Source organism: Melospiza georgiana, chromosome 10 (genome assembly GCF_028018845.1).
Source record: "Melospiza georgiana isolate bMelGeo1 chromosome 10, bMelGeo1.pri, whole genome shotgun sequence".
Classification (NCBI taxonomy): domain Eukaryota; kingdom Metazoa; phylum Chordata; class Aves; order Passeriformes; family Passerellidae; genus Melospiza; species Melospiza georgiana.
In genome coordinates, this window is record NC_080439.1 from 452,427 (window position 1) to 469,359 (window position 16,933).

Genomic DNA, 16,933 nt, shown 5'->3' on the forward strand with positions numbered 1-16,933 from the left:
AGCTGTATTCAGCTGTGGACAGCGGCTCGGCTCGTGAGAGCCCTGTGAACTGTAGGAAAGGGTCAGAGAATGCTGCGGGCTCTTGTCGAGAGGCTGCCTGAGGAAAAGGAGCAGCAGTTCTCACAGGGACACGGCCGCGGTGTCGGCAGGTGTGCGGCTACCAGTGCCGGGGAGCCTCGGCGGCGCTGCTGGGACCGTCCTTGGCCCGGCTCCCGCCGCTGGCCGGGCGCGCTTGGGCCGGCCCGGGGCCGAGCTGGCTGCGGGGGCCGGCTCTCCGCGCCGGGTGCGGGTGCTCTAACACGTGTCTTGAACATTGTTCCATAGCTTTGGTATAAAGGATTCAGCTGCTGTGTTCGCGGCAGCGTGTGCTTTGGCACGGGTGGGGAGCGGGCTGCAGTCGCGGTGTCACAGAACGCTCTGAATGCACTGAAGCTGGGCAGAAGAGGCTCCGAGTTAGGCCCGGCGTCTCAGACCGGACGTGACAGAAGATGAGGGGAAAAGCTACGGAAACAGTGGAGGATGCGGAGGAAATGCTTTCTGAGGAGAGCTTCAAGGCCGCGGCCCTGGCTCAGAGGGGAGCGCTTGCAGGAGGAGGCTGGCACAGCAGTGAGGCGGCTCTGGAGCAGGTTCGGGGTGAGGTGAGCACGGAGCCGCACAGACCCTTCCCTCCTCCCGAACCTTTCCCCGAGCCTTCCCCGGCTGCGGCGGGCGGGTCCGCCCATGGCGCGGCGGGACCTGCGGAGGCCGCGAGGCGGCGCTGTGGAGCGGGGCGGGGCTGTCCCCGCACCGCCCCCGCCCGGTCCTGTTCCCGTTCTCGTTCCCATTCCCGGTCCCGGTCCTGTTCTCGGTCCCGTTCCCGTTCCAGGATCCGCTGCCTCGGCCCGGTTCCCCGTCGCTCGGGCCCTCGCGCCGTCACTGCCAGCGACGCTGCCGCCGCCTGTCCCGGGCTCCCGCCTCGGCGCAGGGGCTGTCCCCGCTCCACGAGGCTGTTCCTGGAGAACGCGGCTCCTGTCGCTGCCGGGCCCCCTCCGCGCTGCGTGTGCGCAGATGGGCGGGACACGGCGCCGGGGACGTGGCTGCGGCGCTTTGTGCAGTGCCAGCAGCTGCGAGAGGCCTGGCAGGACAGCAGGGAGCTCTCAGGGCCTTGGGAAGCAAACCGTGTGCCCCTCCTGATGCGCTGCTGAAGCGCAGTCCTGCAGCCAGCCTTGAGAAGGCTTCACAGGGGAAAAGAAAAAGCAATAATTGAGAGACAAGTGTGTTGCAGGTGGCTGGTGACGTCAGCTGAGCAGGCTCATCTCCGCGGAGGAGCCCGAGCAGCCGCGGCTGTGGCGCGGGTCAGGCAGCGCCTCAGAGCGCCTCAGCTCTCGGGGCCTGGCAACGACAAACTGCATCTCACGAGGGGAAACAGACGGGCATTGCTCTGATGGGTTTCGGAAAGAAACAAGTGTGGTGTTCTGCAGCATTTGTTCCTGGATGTGTGCAGCCAGAGCACAGCTGGGGCCAGAAGGGCCCTGCAGAGATGCCCCCAGCCCCAGCTCTGGCACTGCAGCTGCCCACGGCCCTCGCAATGCAGGCACAGTGCTGCTCGCACCAAAGCAAGGATTCACCGAACTTCCAAGAACCAACTCGTACAACCACCCTGAAGGCTCCCACAGCCCGGGAGCAGCTGCTGCGCTGGCACAGCCGGACCCGGGGCCGCCGTGCCATCCCCGGGAGCAGAGGGGCAGGGGATGACAGGAGGGCGCCTGCCGAGCCCCTGGGGGATGGCCGGGCCCGAGCGAAGGGCAGCGGCAGCTGGGCGTACCCAGAGCCTCGGCAGCCCCGGCTCGGGCCCCTGGTGCCAGCCTGGCCCATGGCACAGAGGCTCCTCCCAGGGAAAAGCCAGTCAATCCCTGCTCGGTGTGAATGGTCGAGCCTCAACAGCCAGCAGAGCCCTGCCTTGCCCACAGCAGAGTGAACACAGCTTGCGTTTGAAAAGAACTTTATTTAAAATCAGCGATGATACAGACTGCCCCCGCTGTCACAGCACAAGGTGTCCCAGCACGAGGTCCCCGTGCCCTGGGCAGCCCCGGCTCACAGCAGTCCAGTGATTCCATATGGAAATACAACGCGTACAGATCTGCTCCTTCACGGCTAACAGGCAATTCAGTAACCTCAACCCATTTTGTTTTCTATGATTTCTAGTGTAACCAGACTTAAAATTTGTCTTCTAAGAAATCTGGAGAAATCTTCCTTTAGCAACAGCGTGCACCAGCTGAGCAATTCCCACCACCTTTGTCACCACGCAGACAGCAGAGCCAGCAGGAGTCAGGGCCATCAGCAGGGAAATATGATCAATAGCAGCATTTTCCACGTGATCTCAAGTTACAGTCGTCTACAGAAGAAGGAACTGTGATCACCAGTAGGGAAGCAGTTAATTATTGAATCCATTGTTAAAAGAAATTGAGTTGAAGGCAGGTTTTACCTTAAATAGGATTAAATATATATTGCAAGACACACCACACTCTGCAGGAGCTGCACATACAGAAGCAGAACCGTGGGCAGGGAGGCAGCGTGTGTCCCCCCCCCGCACCCAATATTCCCACACAACATTGTCAAATTTAAAACTATCGCCACTTGTTGAAAGTTGTCCAAGAAGTATTTACAGCACAGGCAGGGCCGGGAGAGGCTTGGGGAGCCGCAGGTCTGGCCAGGGTGCTCCCGCAGTCCACGGAGCTCCAGTGCTGGTCCTGCCAGAGCAGCTGCTGCCCGGCCGTGCCAGCTCCTCACACCCCTCTACCCCTACACAGACAAGCGTTTGGCGTGGATTAGGACAAAGCTACAGGCGGTGCCGCAGCGTGGGCACGGCGAGCACTGCCCATGCTGCAGTGGGCCCGCCCGGCGCACACGGGAGGATGCACGGCGGGGTCGGAGCGAGAGAGGCTCCTCGGGAACATGCTGCACAGTCGGGCTCCAGCCTCTACAGGAATCCTGGCTTCCAGCGTCAAATAAAGCCATTTCCAGCTATACAGCGAGGGTGGCACTGATCTGGGAACGGTGTTTAAACAGATGCCAGTTCCTACGGACCTACGTCGCGTATAGCTCCACGTATTACAGAGACCAGGCCGGATCTTCAGCGAATAAGTAGGTCCACGATTGTAGATCAACAACAGACTTTTATTGCTTTATACATGTGGTGCTGTTCAAGGCACTGTGGCACGGGCTAGAAAACTCGGAATGACTCGTGAAGGGACCTGGAATGCGACACGGCCGGAGCCGCGCGCCGCTCCTCGGCAGCTGCCGCGGCGGCCGGGGCCGGCGGGCCATGGCCCGACACCGGCCCCTCACATGCCCATCCGGATGCTCTGGATGATCTGGAAGATAGCTGCAAGAGAGCGGAGAGGGGAGCGCTCGCCGGGCAGCGCCAGCAGCGGGCTCGGGGCCCCGAGGGGCAGCGCCCGGCCCGGAGGGGAAGTACCGGGCCCCGAGGGGCAGCGCCCGGCCCGGAGGAGCAGTACCGGGCCCCGAGGGGCAGCACCTGCCCAGGAGGGGCAGTACCGGGCCCGGAGAGGCAATGCCCGGCCCGAGCCGCCGCCGGACCCGTCCGCCCGCGCGCGGCCGCTCACCTGATCCGCAGACCACGAAGATGAAGAGAGCCAACAGCCAGGGCCCGACCGACGCCTTCTCCTCCGGGGCCGTTCTCTGCGAGCACAGCACCGCCGTCAGCGCAGCGCGGCCCGGCCCCGCCACCCCCGCCCATGCCCGCCCGGCTCGGCCCGGCCCCGCGCACCGAGGTCTTGGCGACGTTCCCCCGCTGGGTGATGTTCTTGCTGTGCTTCTCGTTGGCCATGCGGATGCGCTGCTTGGCCACCATGTCCGCGCTCGGCCCGGTCCGGTCCGGCCCGGCCGCCGCTGCCGCGTCAGCACCGCGCGCGCCGCACGCCGGGAGCGCGCCGGGGGCGGGGCCCGCGCGCGCCAACCCGCGCACGCGCCCCGGGCCCCGCCCCGCCCGGTAACGTGGCGCGCGCTGCGGCCGCTTCGCCGCCGCCGCCCCGGAACCGGAAACACCGCTCCGCCCGCGCCCTAAGATGGCGCCGCCCACGCCGCTGCTCGCAGGTGCGTCTGGCCCGGGCCCGGGGCCGGTGCGCGGGAGATGGCAGCCGAGTTGGGGTGGGGTGGCCCGGGGCCCCTCCGGTGCCCCTCCGGTGCCCGTCGGTTTCCGCCGCGCGGTCCTCCCCGGCGTGCGCTGCCGCGGCGTGGCCAAGTCCGGCCCCGGTCGTGGAGTTCTTGGCGGTGCCGGCCCCGGCGCTGGTCAGGGCTCGCTGGGCCAGGGCGAGCAGCGGAGCCCCAGAGGAGGCCCCGGTCCTGCCCCGAGCAGCCGCCCCGCCGCCGGCTCCCTCGCCCCGCGGAGCCCTCGTGGCCCCGTGTCGCGGATTCGTTCTCCGGCCGCGGGTGATTCACTCGCGGGTACCGGGGCGTGCGGGCAGCCGCTGCCGTGTCCGCTGCGCTCCGCGGGCTTTGGCTGCCGCTTCTCGAGAGGCGTGTTCCCTTTCCGTGTCTCACTTTTTAAACTCCCTCAACATAAGGGATGCGTATTGTCCTTTTCTGTATTTGTGAGCTTTAAACACGAGCCCGTTTCCCCGCGCTCGGGCCCGTGGGAGCGGCAGTTGCTCGTGGGATTTTTGGCTGCTCGCTGCCGTCTGTTGTGAGTTTGGATCCTAACGGGGAGCGTGACGGGAGGGCTGGAGAACACGGTCCAGCAGGGCTGCGCTGGTCCTGGGGCACACCTCAGGTGTGTCAGGGGTTCCCTTAGGGTCTCTGGGGGCTGTGCTGTGCGTGAACGCTGTACAGTTGTACTTGGGCGTGAGAAGAGCTGCTCTCCTGTGGGGCTGTGGCTGCCCACCCTGGGGCCCATCCTGCACAGGGATGGCAGCTCCAGGGCCGTGTCCCGGCTGTGCCTGGGAATCTCCTTGTAGCAAGGCTGGGAAACACTGTGCATGGCTCAGGGTTCACAAGTTAGAAAATCACCTGCTTTTCCAATTTCCTGCATTTGAAATGAGTTGTTTGTTTCCCCTGCAGTGAGAGGCTCCGAGGGGCTGTACATGGTGAATGGGCCCCCCAGCTTCACTGAGAGCGTGGCATTCCAAAGGTACTGCTGGCACTGGCACTAAAGAAATTGCTTTCTGAAAAGTGAGGGTAGACTGTGGGATTGAAAAATGTGTGAGTATAAGTGAGTTCAGAACACTGATGGCTTGGAAGGCTTTGCACTTGCCTGAGCTCTTGCTGCCAGGTGGCAGTCCCTGGGCAGGGGGAGCAGGGGCTGCACTGTGACACACGGCTCCTCAGGAGCACAGCAGGAAAGCTCTTGGGTTGGTTTTTGATGAGAAAACCTTAACTGTGGCGCTGTTGGGTACTTATGTACGTTTCTCATTTCTTTAGGGATTCTGGAAAAAATTGCAAAGCTGTTGCTTTTAGCAAAGATGGCTCCCTCTTTGCCTGGTGCAATGGAGAAAAGTGGGTGCATTTTATTATCTTAATGTTTAGCTTGTATGAAATGTAATCAGTTATGCCTTATTTACTCTTGTCTGTGTAAAGATGATTGCTGTTAATGCAAGTGTTTGCATGTACACTTGAAATGGAGTTTATCAGATGAAATATTTTGTGTTCTTGGTGCAGCCACGATGCACCCATTCCCATGCAGTCTGGTATGCTCTCTTTTATTTGGTTGTTTTTTTATTCATGGCTCCCAGTACCTGGTCTCTGGGATTAATCTATTAGTAGAGTGCCCAGAAAATAATGAGTCTATTCACCTTGTGAACATTACAATACAAGGTTCCTTTTTTACAGGTCAGGGTCAGGTGCATTATAGAGTTCACTCTCATATTTAGAGCTTATGTGCTGCATACAAAAATACATATTATGTTTTGACCAGTGGTTTCTGTCAGGCTTGGGTGTCTGGTTTTAAAATGTGCTCTTGGAAAAATTTTGTAAAAACAAGGGGGGCAGGGGAAGCTCTTCCAATTTTGTTCCATTGGCCAAATTTGTAGCAGATCTAGAAGAGTCAAAGACTTGAACAATTCTCTCAGCATTAATTAACTATTGTAAGCATGTTTTATTGAAATAGCATCTTTTGGTTCCAGAGTCAATGTTTTTAATGTCACCAGAGCTGAGTTACTGCATTCCTTTGATCTCCCAAAGACAGTTTGCCTTGAATTCTCGCCAAAGAATAACGTTCTGGCAACGTGGCAGGCCTATGCAAGTGAGTATTGTACCAGCTGGGGGGGCTTTGTGCCAGCTGGGAGGCTTTGAGCCCACGTGTGTTGGCCAAATGAGCAGTGCAGGAAGGCGCAGGAGGTTGTGTGGGCAGTCAGGAGCACAGTGCCGAGGGAGGGGTGCCTCTGAGAGCAGCTGGTGTGGGCCATGCTCACCCACGCTCGGTCAGTGCCCGTGCTCACAGTCCCTCTGTCACTCAGGCATGTCTTTCCTGAGCTTTGGGAAGTGGTCCTGATGCCGTGTGCCCTGCAGGCAGCTCCTGTTCTTGGGCAGGCAAGGGACATGGTGTGCTGTCCTGGAGAGTTGTGTCCTGCCTGGGGCCCATGGCTGGAGGGTTCTTCCTGTCCAGAGCTTTATTCCTGCTCTGCATCCCTGGGCGGTTTGAGATCCTGGTTCGGAGAGCTGCAGTCCTGCCTGAGGCACAGGCAGTGTGAATGCTGCCTTGGGAGGGAAGAGCTGGGCAAGGCTGGGCCTTGGGAGCTGGCCAGGCTGTGGGGAGACTGGGAGCTGGGACAGGCTGTAGGGTAAGAGAACATCACAAGCTGTGAGCTGCTCTGGGGCTGCTGTGGGTCACTGACAGCAGCAGGCAAGCTGGGCTAGCCTGGGTAAGGAGGAGAGTACAGACAGCTTAAAGGCAGCAGAACCGTTTTGCATGGCTTGCAGAGAGAGCAGCAGTGACTACAGTGGAAGGGACAAAATCACCTCATTCCTGTGAGAGCAAAACACTGGAGTGGAGAACATGCCTCTGTTGTTTGCCCTGAGGATGGTTTTGGGTTTGGATTAAAGAGCTGTGCAGGTGTTGGTTGCAGCCTTGCAGTGGGGAGTAGAAACCCTGCTCTCCAAATGTGAGTTCTTTATGCAAGCAGGCTGAGGTTAATAGGTGCAGCAATCAGCATTCATGGGTTTGGTCCCTCAGGGGCAGAAGCTGCATGCTTGCGAGATGTTCATGCAGAACCATGAGGTGGGATGTTGGGGTGAAGCAGATTTAAGCCTCAAATACCACTATGTTTTTTTGCAGCTGCTAAGGATGGCACAGCCGGGGTGCCCAACCTGCAGCTCCATGATCTGAGAACTGGAAAATGCTTAAAGTCTTTTGTGCAGAAAAAGATGCAGAACTGGTAAATAAGCCTTCCAGATGCTAATTGTTTACAAAGAAATGTGGTTTTCAAAATCTGATCCAGGTAAATGGAGCTGTTAGTGTGGTGTTGGCTTTCAAAGCAATGCCTGCTGCTAACTGAAAGCCAGAGTCTGTGCCTGTGAGTGTCTGTGTGTAGTTTATTGTAAATTCACTCTCACTTTCACCACAGAGGAAAGCTGAGCAGACAATAACTAAGTCCACTTGTATATTTTTGCTATGCAGATGTCATTTATCCACATTAAATGTATCGTGTTTGAACATTGTGGGTTCACAGTAGAGGGAAAAAACAATCCTGGAGTGCTAACGATGAGCATCATTTCGTGTTTCTGACTTTCCCCTTAATGTGCAGGTGTCCTTGCTGGGCAGAGGATGAAAGCATTTGTGCCAGAAATGTGAACAATGAGGTGCACTTCTTTGAAAACAACAACTTCAGTATGCGAGTATTTCTCTACATTTAATTCCCTCTATAAATGCTGCTTCTTTTGAGGGGTGGTTTTTGTTTTCAGGTTTTTCTTTGTTTCTTCATTTGCTTGCCTTTTTTTTTAAATACTGCCTACATTTTATTTCAGTTTGGAATTCAGAATCATTATTTCACTTTCTTATTTATCTTTTCACTGACTGACATGATGTGAAATGCATCTGATTCTCAGTAAAAAAGGCCTTATTCTATATAGTTACTCATTTAATGAGATCCGTGAAATTGTTTTGTAGAAAATGTGATCTGCCATTACTTCCTTGGGTTGTGCATATTCTGTCAATAGATTGCTAAAAATGGCTCATTAAAAAATTGGTGGCAAAAATGAAATAGTGAAGCCTGAAGATTTTTACCACAGAGATTTACTGTTGGTGATAGAATATTTGGAGTCGATAGGTGTTTAAAAGGGAAAGGGGAAGAAAAAAGCAGAAAGATAAAAACTAATTAGAACAAAAATGTAAAGGAGTGAAGAGAAAACTGAGGGGAGAACAGCAGCATGTGGTTTTAGTTTTGTATTTAGTTTTGCATTCTTTGTTTTGTTTTAAATATAAAGTTGATAGAAGAATTAGGGCTACAAGAGGTTCAGTTTCCTGAGAATTAGCCCTGGTGATGTTAATCAAGCTGTGGGAAGCATGGAATGTCAGCCTCAGCAGGATGTCTGCTGGCAGTGCACATTCCTGGCTGCAGTGGAGCTGTGGGGTGATGCTGTTGCCATCAGTTGTGCTGAGCCCTGAGCAGCCTGTTGGGAAGAGTTATCCCATGGAGGTGTGAGGGGAGAGCCCCTGCCTCGGTGTGATGGCACCTGAATGTGACTGAAGCCAGCACAGATAGGGTGAAGAAGATCTGCTTCAAACACAGGCTGCATTCACCTTGGGTTCAGAGGCTTCCTTTGCTTTTTGAACTTCTAGATACTAAGTGCTGAGTTTCAGGCATAGGCTTGATTAAAGCTGGTTTTGTAGGTGAAATGGGAAAATAATAGTTGTTTGCCTAGAAAAAGAGATCCTTTGTGATTGTCTTTACTGGTCTGTGTTATGCAGGATACAGCCCCACAGCAGGATGTGGTTAGGACATCCAGGTAACATGGTTTGTCATTAACATCAGACATCTGTGGCCTTTTTCTTGGCAGATACCATTGCAAACAAGCTGCATTTGCAGAAGGTCAGTGATTTTGTGCTGTCCCCAGGAGCACAGCCAACCAAGGTACTTCTGATCCAGCTTCCAACCGTTTTTTTTTTTTTTTTGTTTTCTTAAAAAAAAACACACTGTGATTTTAGTACTAGTGTAACTGTTTTAGTAACTATGCCCCGGCTACCAAGGCTTTAACCTGCAGTGAAATCTCATGGCTGTTTCAGGTTGCTGTTTATGTCCCAGGCAGCAAAGGTGCTCCGTCCTTTGTCAGGCTCTACCAGTACCCCAACTTCGGGGGCCCGCAGTCAGCACTAGCCAACAAAAGCTTCTTTAAAGCTGACAAGGTGACAATGCTGTGGAACAAAAAAGGTATAGCAGCTGTGTACTGACACTTTTATATTGTGCTCGTTTGGGATTGACTTTGTTTGCTGCGTGGGGTTTGTGTTTAATTTGCATATGTTGATAAATCCTGAGGGCAGCCATTAATGCTTTGCTGAGGTGCATTTCTGCACACCCTGGAGTGCTCAGCATTTATCCTGTGACTTTCATCATTTTTTGTGTTGTACTTGAAAATATTCTATACATGCTGGTAAATTTTTCAGTTGAATGACAAATTCCTATATAATTTTGCACTCTGTGTCGATAATGAAATTGGATTGTAAACATAACAACAGTTCATGTGATGATATGATCTTTACCTGTAGAATTATCTGTATGCATACATATGATAACTGGGGTGAGCTGAGAGGCCTCTGTGCTTTGTTGTTTGTCAGCAGTGAGCTGTTTCAGAATGGTTTTGTACAAATCATTTTCCTTCAACCCACATAGTTTGGAATGTAAAGGAAGGTGTTGAAACCATGCTTGGGGACTGTGAGAGACAGCAAAGATTGTTGCTTGAGACATTTTGGGGTGCGTGTGTCTGTGGGAAGGGGCAGGCTGGGCCTTGCCCTGGTGAGACAGTGCCCTGCTCTGCACCCCCCACAGCTTTGGATAACAGATGTGCATACATAAGATGTTGAAGAAATGTTTCAGTCAAGGATTGATCAGGATGTTTGGTTTCTGCCATAGTTTAATTTTTTTTTAAAAGCCGCAAAGGATGTTCACTTGCTTGTGATCTAACAGTAAATGAATAGAGAAAGGAATGTGTTCAGTGCTTTTGTGTTCGCATTTAGGAAAAGCTCAGTTCAAAAGAGACCGATACCACACAAGCACCCAGCAGGAGCTCATGGCAGAGCCGGTTGTGCTCTGTCAGGTGTTTAGTGCAGCGGCTGCCGTGGTTTCCAGCAGCTGTGCTGCAGTAACTGTGTGTGTGTGTTCGCAGCCACGGCCGTGCTGGTGGTTGCCAGCACCGAGGTGGACAAGAGCGGTGCCTCGTACTACGGCGAGCAGACGCTGCACTACCTGGCGGCCAGCGGGGAGAGCGCCGTGGTGCAGCTGCGTGAGTCCGGGCGGGGCCGGGCGGGGCCGGGCGGGGCCGGGCCGGGCGGGGCTCCGCTGCCCTGCAGCTCCTGCCTCTGCCAGGCTCCTCAGTCTCATCAAGTGACTGTTAGAACAAAATCCTCTAAACAAAAAATCCTTCACCTTTTTTTTTTTTTTTCTTTTTTTTACCTCTGCAGGGGGATGTTGCTTTTTTCTGGGTTGGTGTGGGGTTTTTTTCAGTAGCTGGATTTTATTACCTATGATAGACTTACCATCTTAATGTCAGTGGCATTCAGTTAATACATGCATAAAGGTTCCAGTAAATACATACTGATAATTTGACTGGGAAGGTGTTCAGGTGCACAGGGAGGGAACTATACTCATTTTCTGAGAAAACACCTGGACAATGGAGCCAGGTTGATGTCTGAGAATCCATAATGGGCAGGAATGTGTGTAACCAAACAGAATAGTCCTACCTGCACTTAAACACATGCAAGATACTGCCCTCAGTGAGCCAGGGCAGAGTGACAGCAGTGTTTCGAAGTCTGTGGGAAAATAAAACTCCTTTATTTTGTATTGTAATACTGAAAGTGTTTTAAAACCTAAAAATGACATATTGGAGGGCAGCAGATGAATGTGCTTAATTCCAGTGTCTAGCTTTAACTGGAAATCCATGCCTGAACTTCTGCTGTGGGGGTCTTTTTTCCTTCTCTCAAGCTCTTGCTCTTGTGTGCAAACATCTGGCCTGCTTGGGATTGTAGAGGCTGGTTTGTTGGGAGTGCTTGGGAGCACTGGGGTTGGGGTGACGTGGACTGCCTTTGCTGGGGGTGAATGTGACTTCCATAACAGTGCTGGCTGGGAGCATTTCCAGTTTGCCTTCTGCTGCAAAACTTGTGGATGAGTACTGTGCCCCGTTTCCCCTTGATAGTAACTCCCCTGGGGAAGGAGAATTGGGGTCATGACTCAGTATGTAGAATCTCTTTGGGAGTACTTTGACCCAGCTTACAAGTAGAGCACTGCTTGTTTAACTACATACCTACTAAAATGTTCTTTATTTCTACTGCATCTGTATTTAACAGGAAGTCTTTTCATTTAATTTAGCTATTCCTTTTCAAGGAAAAGTCCAAACTGATAAAAGCAAGTGCTGGCACTTGGACTGAGAGTGCCTGTGGAGTTGGATCTTTTTTGAAGTGCAATTTTGAAGCTTTTTTCCACTCTGGCATTTGCAAAGGGCTTTTCATTTTCGACTAAGATGTGGTGCTGCTGCAGGCTCTGGCAGAGCTCTGAAGCCTGCATGGAGCTGTCCCCATCTCTCCACTGTTGCTGTCACCAAGTGTCATTTTCTGTCACCTCTGTAGCTGAGCTGCATTGGGTTAATATCACTGAAAAGGTTTTGAAGGGGAACACACAGTGTGATCCTTGTTTCTAAAGATAATGAGACTTCAGAGTGACAACAGACATGAACCATTTAACTCAGTTTGAACATCTTGGGTCAAGTCTGAATTTAAGGATTCAGTAATGCATTTGGCATTTATCTGAACTATAGGTGAATATACCCAGATGATAAAAAGTTATATGGTTTGTATTTACCTCGGGGTATTTTACCTGAGTTTTCATCACTAATTCATTATTCTTCAGTATATCCTAATGTTCCAACCCCCAGAATAGCTTCTAACAGTAGCAAGTTTTGATCATTACATGTAAGGCCGTTTTTGTGTGCTCACCCACATTAAAGTCTGACTTATAAAATATTGTGCATGGGCATGGTCCAAAGATAACTCAGGTCACTATTGCTGACCTTTACAAAGCTGAACTACACAATATTTCTTAGATTAAAAGAAGAGAAGCTATTATCCAGCTGGTATAAAACTCCTGTTTTTGCAGGTTTCCAGTGGGACAATTTGAGAAGGCCCTGAGGTCATACTTGAGGAAAAAAAAAACGGAATTTTTTTACATGTCAAGCTATGCTTACTGTTAAAGTGTTGGTGCTGGCCGTACAGAGGTAATTTGGAATGACTGCAGTTGTTGTTGCAAACTGTAACTAAAGTTATCAGAAGATACAAGGTTGTTTTTCCCTCTGTTGTTAGCAGAATTAATTTTCACCGTCAATAATTAGAATGCATCATTTTAGCGAAGCATGAAGAGTCACTATGGATTTTATTTTGGCATGCTCTGAAAAAACAGTGTCTCCCAACAGCTGCATGTTCTTCCCTTTCCTTTAGCCAAAAACGGCCCTATTTACGATGTTGCCTGGAGCCCCAATTCTGTCGAGTTCTGCGCTGTGTATGGTTTCATGCCTGCCAAAGCCACGGTTTTTAACCTGAAGTGTGACCCCGTGTTTGATTTTGGCACCGGGCCTCGCAACGCTGCCTACTACAGCCCCCACGGACACATCCTGGTGCTGGCAGGGTTTGGGAACCTCAGGGGACAGATGGAAGTGTGGGACGTTAAGAACTACAAGCTGATTTCCAAGCCGGTGGCCTCGGATTCCACGTACTTCGCGTGGTGTCCCGACGGGGAGCACATCGTGACGGCCACGTGCGCCCCGCGGCTGCGCGTCGGCAACGGCTACAAGATCTGGCACTACACGGGCTCCGTGCTGCACGCCCGCGAGGTGCCGGCGGACCAGGAGATGTGGCAGGTGTGCTGGCAGCCCTTCCCGGACGGCGCGTTCCCCGAGAGAGCGGTGCGGTACCAGGCGGTGCCCGGCGAGCCGTCCCGCGCCGCGCCCGGCCCCGCGCAGGCGTACCGCCCGCCCGCCCTGCGCCACCGGCCCGCCGCGAGCTCCAAGCTGGTGAGTGCCCTGCCCCGGGGCTCTGCCTGCCCGCCCCGCGGCGCCGTGGAGCTCGGCCTCGCCATCTGCGCGCTTTTGAGAGCAGCCTGAGAGCAGCAGCCAGGCTGACAGCGCTGCGGGGGCTCGGAGGGGTTTTGGTGACTCCTTTGGCACTCTGCTCACAGTTTGCAAGAATGTATGCTAGAAAGCTCTCATCTCTTTGGCCCAAACACTGTCCTTTCACAAAGCATTTGCAACCTTCTGCAATACTCTTTGCAACATGCACTGGAACACTAAACTCATGTGCTGAAATTGAGTACTCTGGTTAGGAAAGAAGCCTCTGATCTGGGTGACTTGACCCTGTCAGTTCTGAACCCAGCCAGCCTGGGGCTTGAATAGCCTCCCAACAGCCATTCTTTCTTGGGTTTTTTTGTTTTTAATGAGGTAAATGTACTTACTGGAGATTGGATCATCAGCAAGTCAGCTGCAGCTTAAACACATTTCAGTACAGTGATCTGCTTGTATAATTAGTTTCTTTCTGCAGGTTTCCAGAGTAGGCTGAGTTGAACTAATTCCATGTAACAGCTGCACCCTTAGTGTTTGGGTCCCGGAGAGCTTTGATTTTGAGCCCGGTGCTTTGCAGCAGACTGTGAGCAGTCTGTTGTTAGCCATGCTGAGGGCTGCTCTCACAGACCATCCCTGAGCAGAGGGAGTAGGGAAAAGATACAGTCAGTAAAATAATTCTCCTTACTTATATGGGCAAAAAGTTTTGTCACACGCATTAAAAAAATACAGTTCCACAGTTGAGAGTTATCTTAAAAACACCAAACAGCCCCCTTCCTCAGCCCTCACTGCCTCCCAAGTCCCCTCCCAGCACTCAGCCTTCCTCTCTGGTCATCAGGAGTTTGAACTACAAAGCTGTCAGCAGCAGCAAAATGCCAGGCTTCAGTCATTTTGTGATTGGTTATTCTTCTTGGATTTTGTTTCCTTCCTGAGATAGAAAACAGTGATTTTGTTTACTTACTGGAAAACTATGAAATCATTGGGGCACATGGGGTAGTCCCATGCATACTCGAGTGGATGAGTTTGAAACCCTTTTCACCTTTCTTTGGCTGTTCCAAGGAGTGTGTACTTTTTCTTCCACTTTCTTTCTTTTTTCTTTTTTCTTTCTTTTTTCTTTCATCTTTGCATATGATGTTGTCTGAGGTAGATTTTGGGGTTTCTGTGCCAACATGGAATGTGGGGTTTTAACCATTTTGCATGTCCTGCAGCATGAAGATGAGCCACCCCAGAACATGAAACCCCAGCTGGGAGGCAGTGATAAGCCAGTGTCTAAAATAGCTCTCAAAAATCAGAGGAAGCACGAAGCTAAGAAAGCTGCTAAACAGGTACTGCAAAAGTCGTCGTTGTAAGAATCACGTTAATTAGTTAATTAGCTTCCCCAAAGGCAGTGGTCAGTCTTATGTGGCAGTGTGGGAAGGGCAGGAGAGTTTAACCAGAGAAGAGCAGCTACAGAAGGGTGATTCAGTAGTAACAGCTTTGCTGAGCCGCTGCAAATGTTAGCTAAAATCAGTGTGGAGACAAGGTGATTCTGGCTCCTCACATCCTGCAGAATGTGGTTTGGTTTTAGGTAGGAGGGAGGAACAGGTGGGTGCTTTGTGTTCCCTGCAGGTCAAGGCTGAGGTGTGTATTTAGGGCTCACCAGAGACAGCCTGTCTGTCACTTCTGTACTTACTGTTCATTGACTAGGTAGATAAAAGTCAGCTTTTGGTATTAGCCTTCCAATTACTACAAACCTCTGCCACAATAATTTCTTTAAATGCTATTCAAAAAAATTTCTAGCACTGCTTTTGAGCCCTTTCTTTTTGCTTCACAGACAATGACCCAGTCTGCTTTGTAAAATATTTGTGTATGTATTTGTCGTATCACCCTTAAACTGGTGTTTCCCTGTGCTGTGTGTGGTTGGGACCTTGAGGAAGTAGAAATTAAACAAGAAACAGCATGTGAGCTGTTCCACATAAGCCTTTGTCCATGGAAGGCAGATCAATAGATAATGCAGTACCTCAGAGCAAGTCATCCTGGATTTTGGAATATGTCCAGCAAACTGGGGAAAGAATGAATATTAAATGGATCCTCTAAAGTGATTAAAGACATTTTTCATTCTCTTTGTAATCAAAGGTATTTTCTATATTGTGTTTATGTGTCTACAGGAGGCCAAAGCTGATGCCCCCCAAGGCCCTGCCCAGGTCAGAACCCCACAGAATGCCCTACAGAACACTGTGCCAGCCATGACAACGGGAGATCCTGAAGTGGATAAGAAGATAAAGAATTTGAAAAAGGTGCGAAGAGATTCTTAGATTTCTAACAGACAGTATTCCTGCAAGGGCTGGTCTGTCAGACCTAGTGCAAGTGTAAGGTGAGCTGAGTCCAGGAGCACGCAGGAACCTTCACGGAATTGTCCCAGATTTGTACCCCCTCCCACCTGTGCAGCCATCGTGTGCCAGGGCTCCTGAAGGTCCCATCAGAGGTGGCAGCACAGGGAGGAGTTTCTAAAGCTGACCCTCAGGAATGCTGTGGAGGTGCAGCCAGTCCCAGCTGAGGGTCAGGGTGCCCTGGCATGTGTTGGTGCTCAGACAGGAGCTCTGTGCCTTCCGTGGGTGTTGGGACCTGCATCTGCCAAGGGAACGATCTGCCAAGTGCCCTTGTGGCCTGAGTGCAAAGTTTACTGCCAGTCCTGAGAATTCTTGCATTAAATAATTCCAGAACAGGAATTGTTAAGTTCTGGCTAGAGAATCTTTCTCATTTATCTTGCTGCCTCCTGCTGCTCATAGTCTCTGGATTAACTTTCCAGGCTTTTTGAGGAGAATGTGTGGTGAAGAGGGATGGTGATGGAGTAATTTCCAGTTTTGGATCTAGCCCTTCAGTGAGACAACGCCTGGTGTTTGTTTCTGAGATGAAGTACTGCTGTTCCTAAGTTCTATTCCTGAAAGAAATGTGGGTTGTGGGTGGGAAATTCTGGGTGAAGCATCTGGAGATGGTCAAGGGATTGTGCTTTCCATAGAGACCTGCCTCCAGACACATCAGCAACTTCTAAGATTTATTTTCTGTTGTTGTTTCACCAATATTTTTGTTTGTTTGTTTGTTTCAGAAACTAAAGGCAATTGAGCAGCTGAAAGAACAGGCTGCTGCTGGCAAACAGCTGGAGAAGAATCAGGTATGATTGAGATCTGTACAATTTATTCCAGGTTCATTTTATAATAAGCTACATCTATGACATTTTCTGCTCTAGGTGGAGAAGATTCAGAAAGAAGCTGCTCTCCTTAAGGAACTGGAAGACCTAGAACTGGGTGTTTAAATCTTCCTCGAGCTCCAGTGTGGTGCTATCACAAAGTTCATGCAAAATGTAGTTTTGTTAAACATTTCAGCAGATGACCAAGGGTTCTACAGTCCACAGATTTTCTGCTCATTTGCCTTTAAAAAAGAGTTTTCCTAAAGATTTGTGCACATGAAGCTGTAAGCAAGCGATGAGTATCCATCAGCCAGTTCTGCTGCTGTTTCAACGAGAAATGCGCTCCTTTTCTGAGAACATACTGCCTAGACCAGATTTTTTTTCCTTATTTGGGTGGGAGAAGGGAAGACGACAAAGACATTTGATAGCTTTATGATATTTAAGAAGAGATGCGATCTTTATGCGATGACGGGCTGTAGATGAAATAAAGAGCCTTTATAACAGCGAGCTGTCGAGCGC

General features: G+C 51.5%; 2 protein-coding genes across 4 annotated transcripts; one reads left to right on the plus strand and one right to left on the minus strand.

The window, feature by feature from the left end:
- Positions 1-506: 506 nt before the first annotated feature.
- Positions 507-16,921, plus strand: EIF2A (eukaryotic translation initiation factor 2A). Of its 3 annotated transcripts, none has more exons than XM_058031116.1 (14): positions 507-638; positions 5,059-5,128; positions 5,419-5,493; positions 6,120-6,238; positions 7,271-7,370; positions 7,740-7,822; positions 8,992-9,065; positions 9,218-9,362; positions 10,315-10,431; positions 12,635-13,206; positions 14,457-14,573; positions 15,396-15,524; positions 16,334-16,399; positions 16,475-16,921. In XM_058031116.1, the coding sequence occupies exons 2-14, from the start codon at positions 5,082-5,084 to the stop codon at positions 16,538-16,540; spliced, it is 1,710 nt and encodes a 569-aa protein (XP_057887099.1). In that variant the 5' UTR covers positions 507-638; positions 5,059-5,081; the 3' UTR covers positions 16,541-16,921. The 3 variants fall into 3 exon arrangements, with proteins under 3 accessions (XP_057887099.1, XP_057887098.1, XP_057887100.1); XM_058031115.1 differs by lacking the exon at positions 507-638 and adding an exon at positions 4,017-4,095; XM_058031117.1 differs by lacking the exon at positions 507-638 and adding an exon at positions 4,017-4,095 and having other exon boundaries at positions 12,635-13,053.
- Positions 1,965-3,914, minus strand: SERP1 (stress associated endoplasmic reticulum protein 1). The gene is made up of 3 exons (XM_058031119.1): positions 3,770-3,914; positions 3,606-3,681; positions 1,965-3,364 (listed from the first exon to the last, which is right to left on the minus strand). Exons 1-3 carry the CDS (start codon positions 3,851-3,853, stop codon positions 3,324-3,326), a joined length of 201 nt encoding a protein of 66 aa, XP_057887102.1. The 5' UTR covers positions 3,854-3,914; the 3' UTR covers positions 1,965-3,323.
- Positions 16,922-16,933: the final 12 nt, after the last annotated feature.

Bases quoted from the DNA above. Each gene is read 5' to 3' on its own strand.
- SERP1 (XM_058031119.1), bottom strand. From the start codon at position 3,853: ATGGTGGCCAAGCAGCGCATCCGCATGGCCAACGAGAAGCACAGCAAG. The intron at 3,682-3,769 runs GTGCGCGGGGCC...CTGTGCTCGCAG, and splicing joins GGAACGTCGCCAAGACCTCG to AGAACGGCCCCGGAGGAGAA. The intron at 3,365-3,605 runs GTGAGCGGCCGC...GCTCTCTTGCAG, and splicing joins CTTCGTGGTCTGCGGATCAG to CTATCTTCCAGATCATCCAG.
- EIF2A (XM_058031115.1), top strand. From the start codon at position 4,068: ATGGCGCCGCCCACGCCGCTGCTCGCAG. The intron at 7,371-7,739 runs GTAAATAAGCCT...CTTAATGTGCAG, and splicing joins CAGAAAAAGATGCAGAACTG to GTGTCCTTGCTGGGCAGAGG. The intron at 15,525-16,333 runs GTGCGAAGAGAT...TGTTTGTTTCAG, and splicing joins AGATAAAGAATTTGAAAAAG to AAACTAAAGGCAATTGAGCA.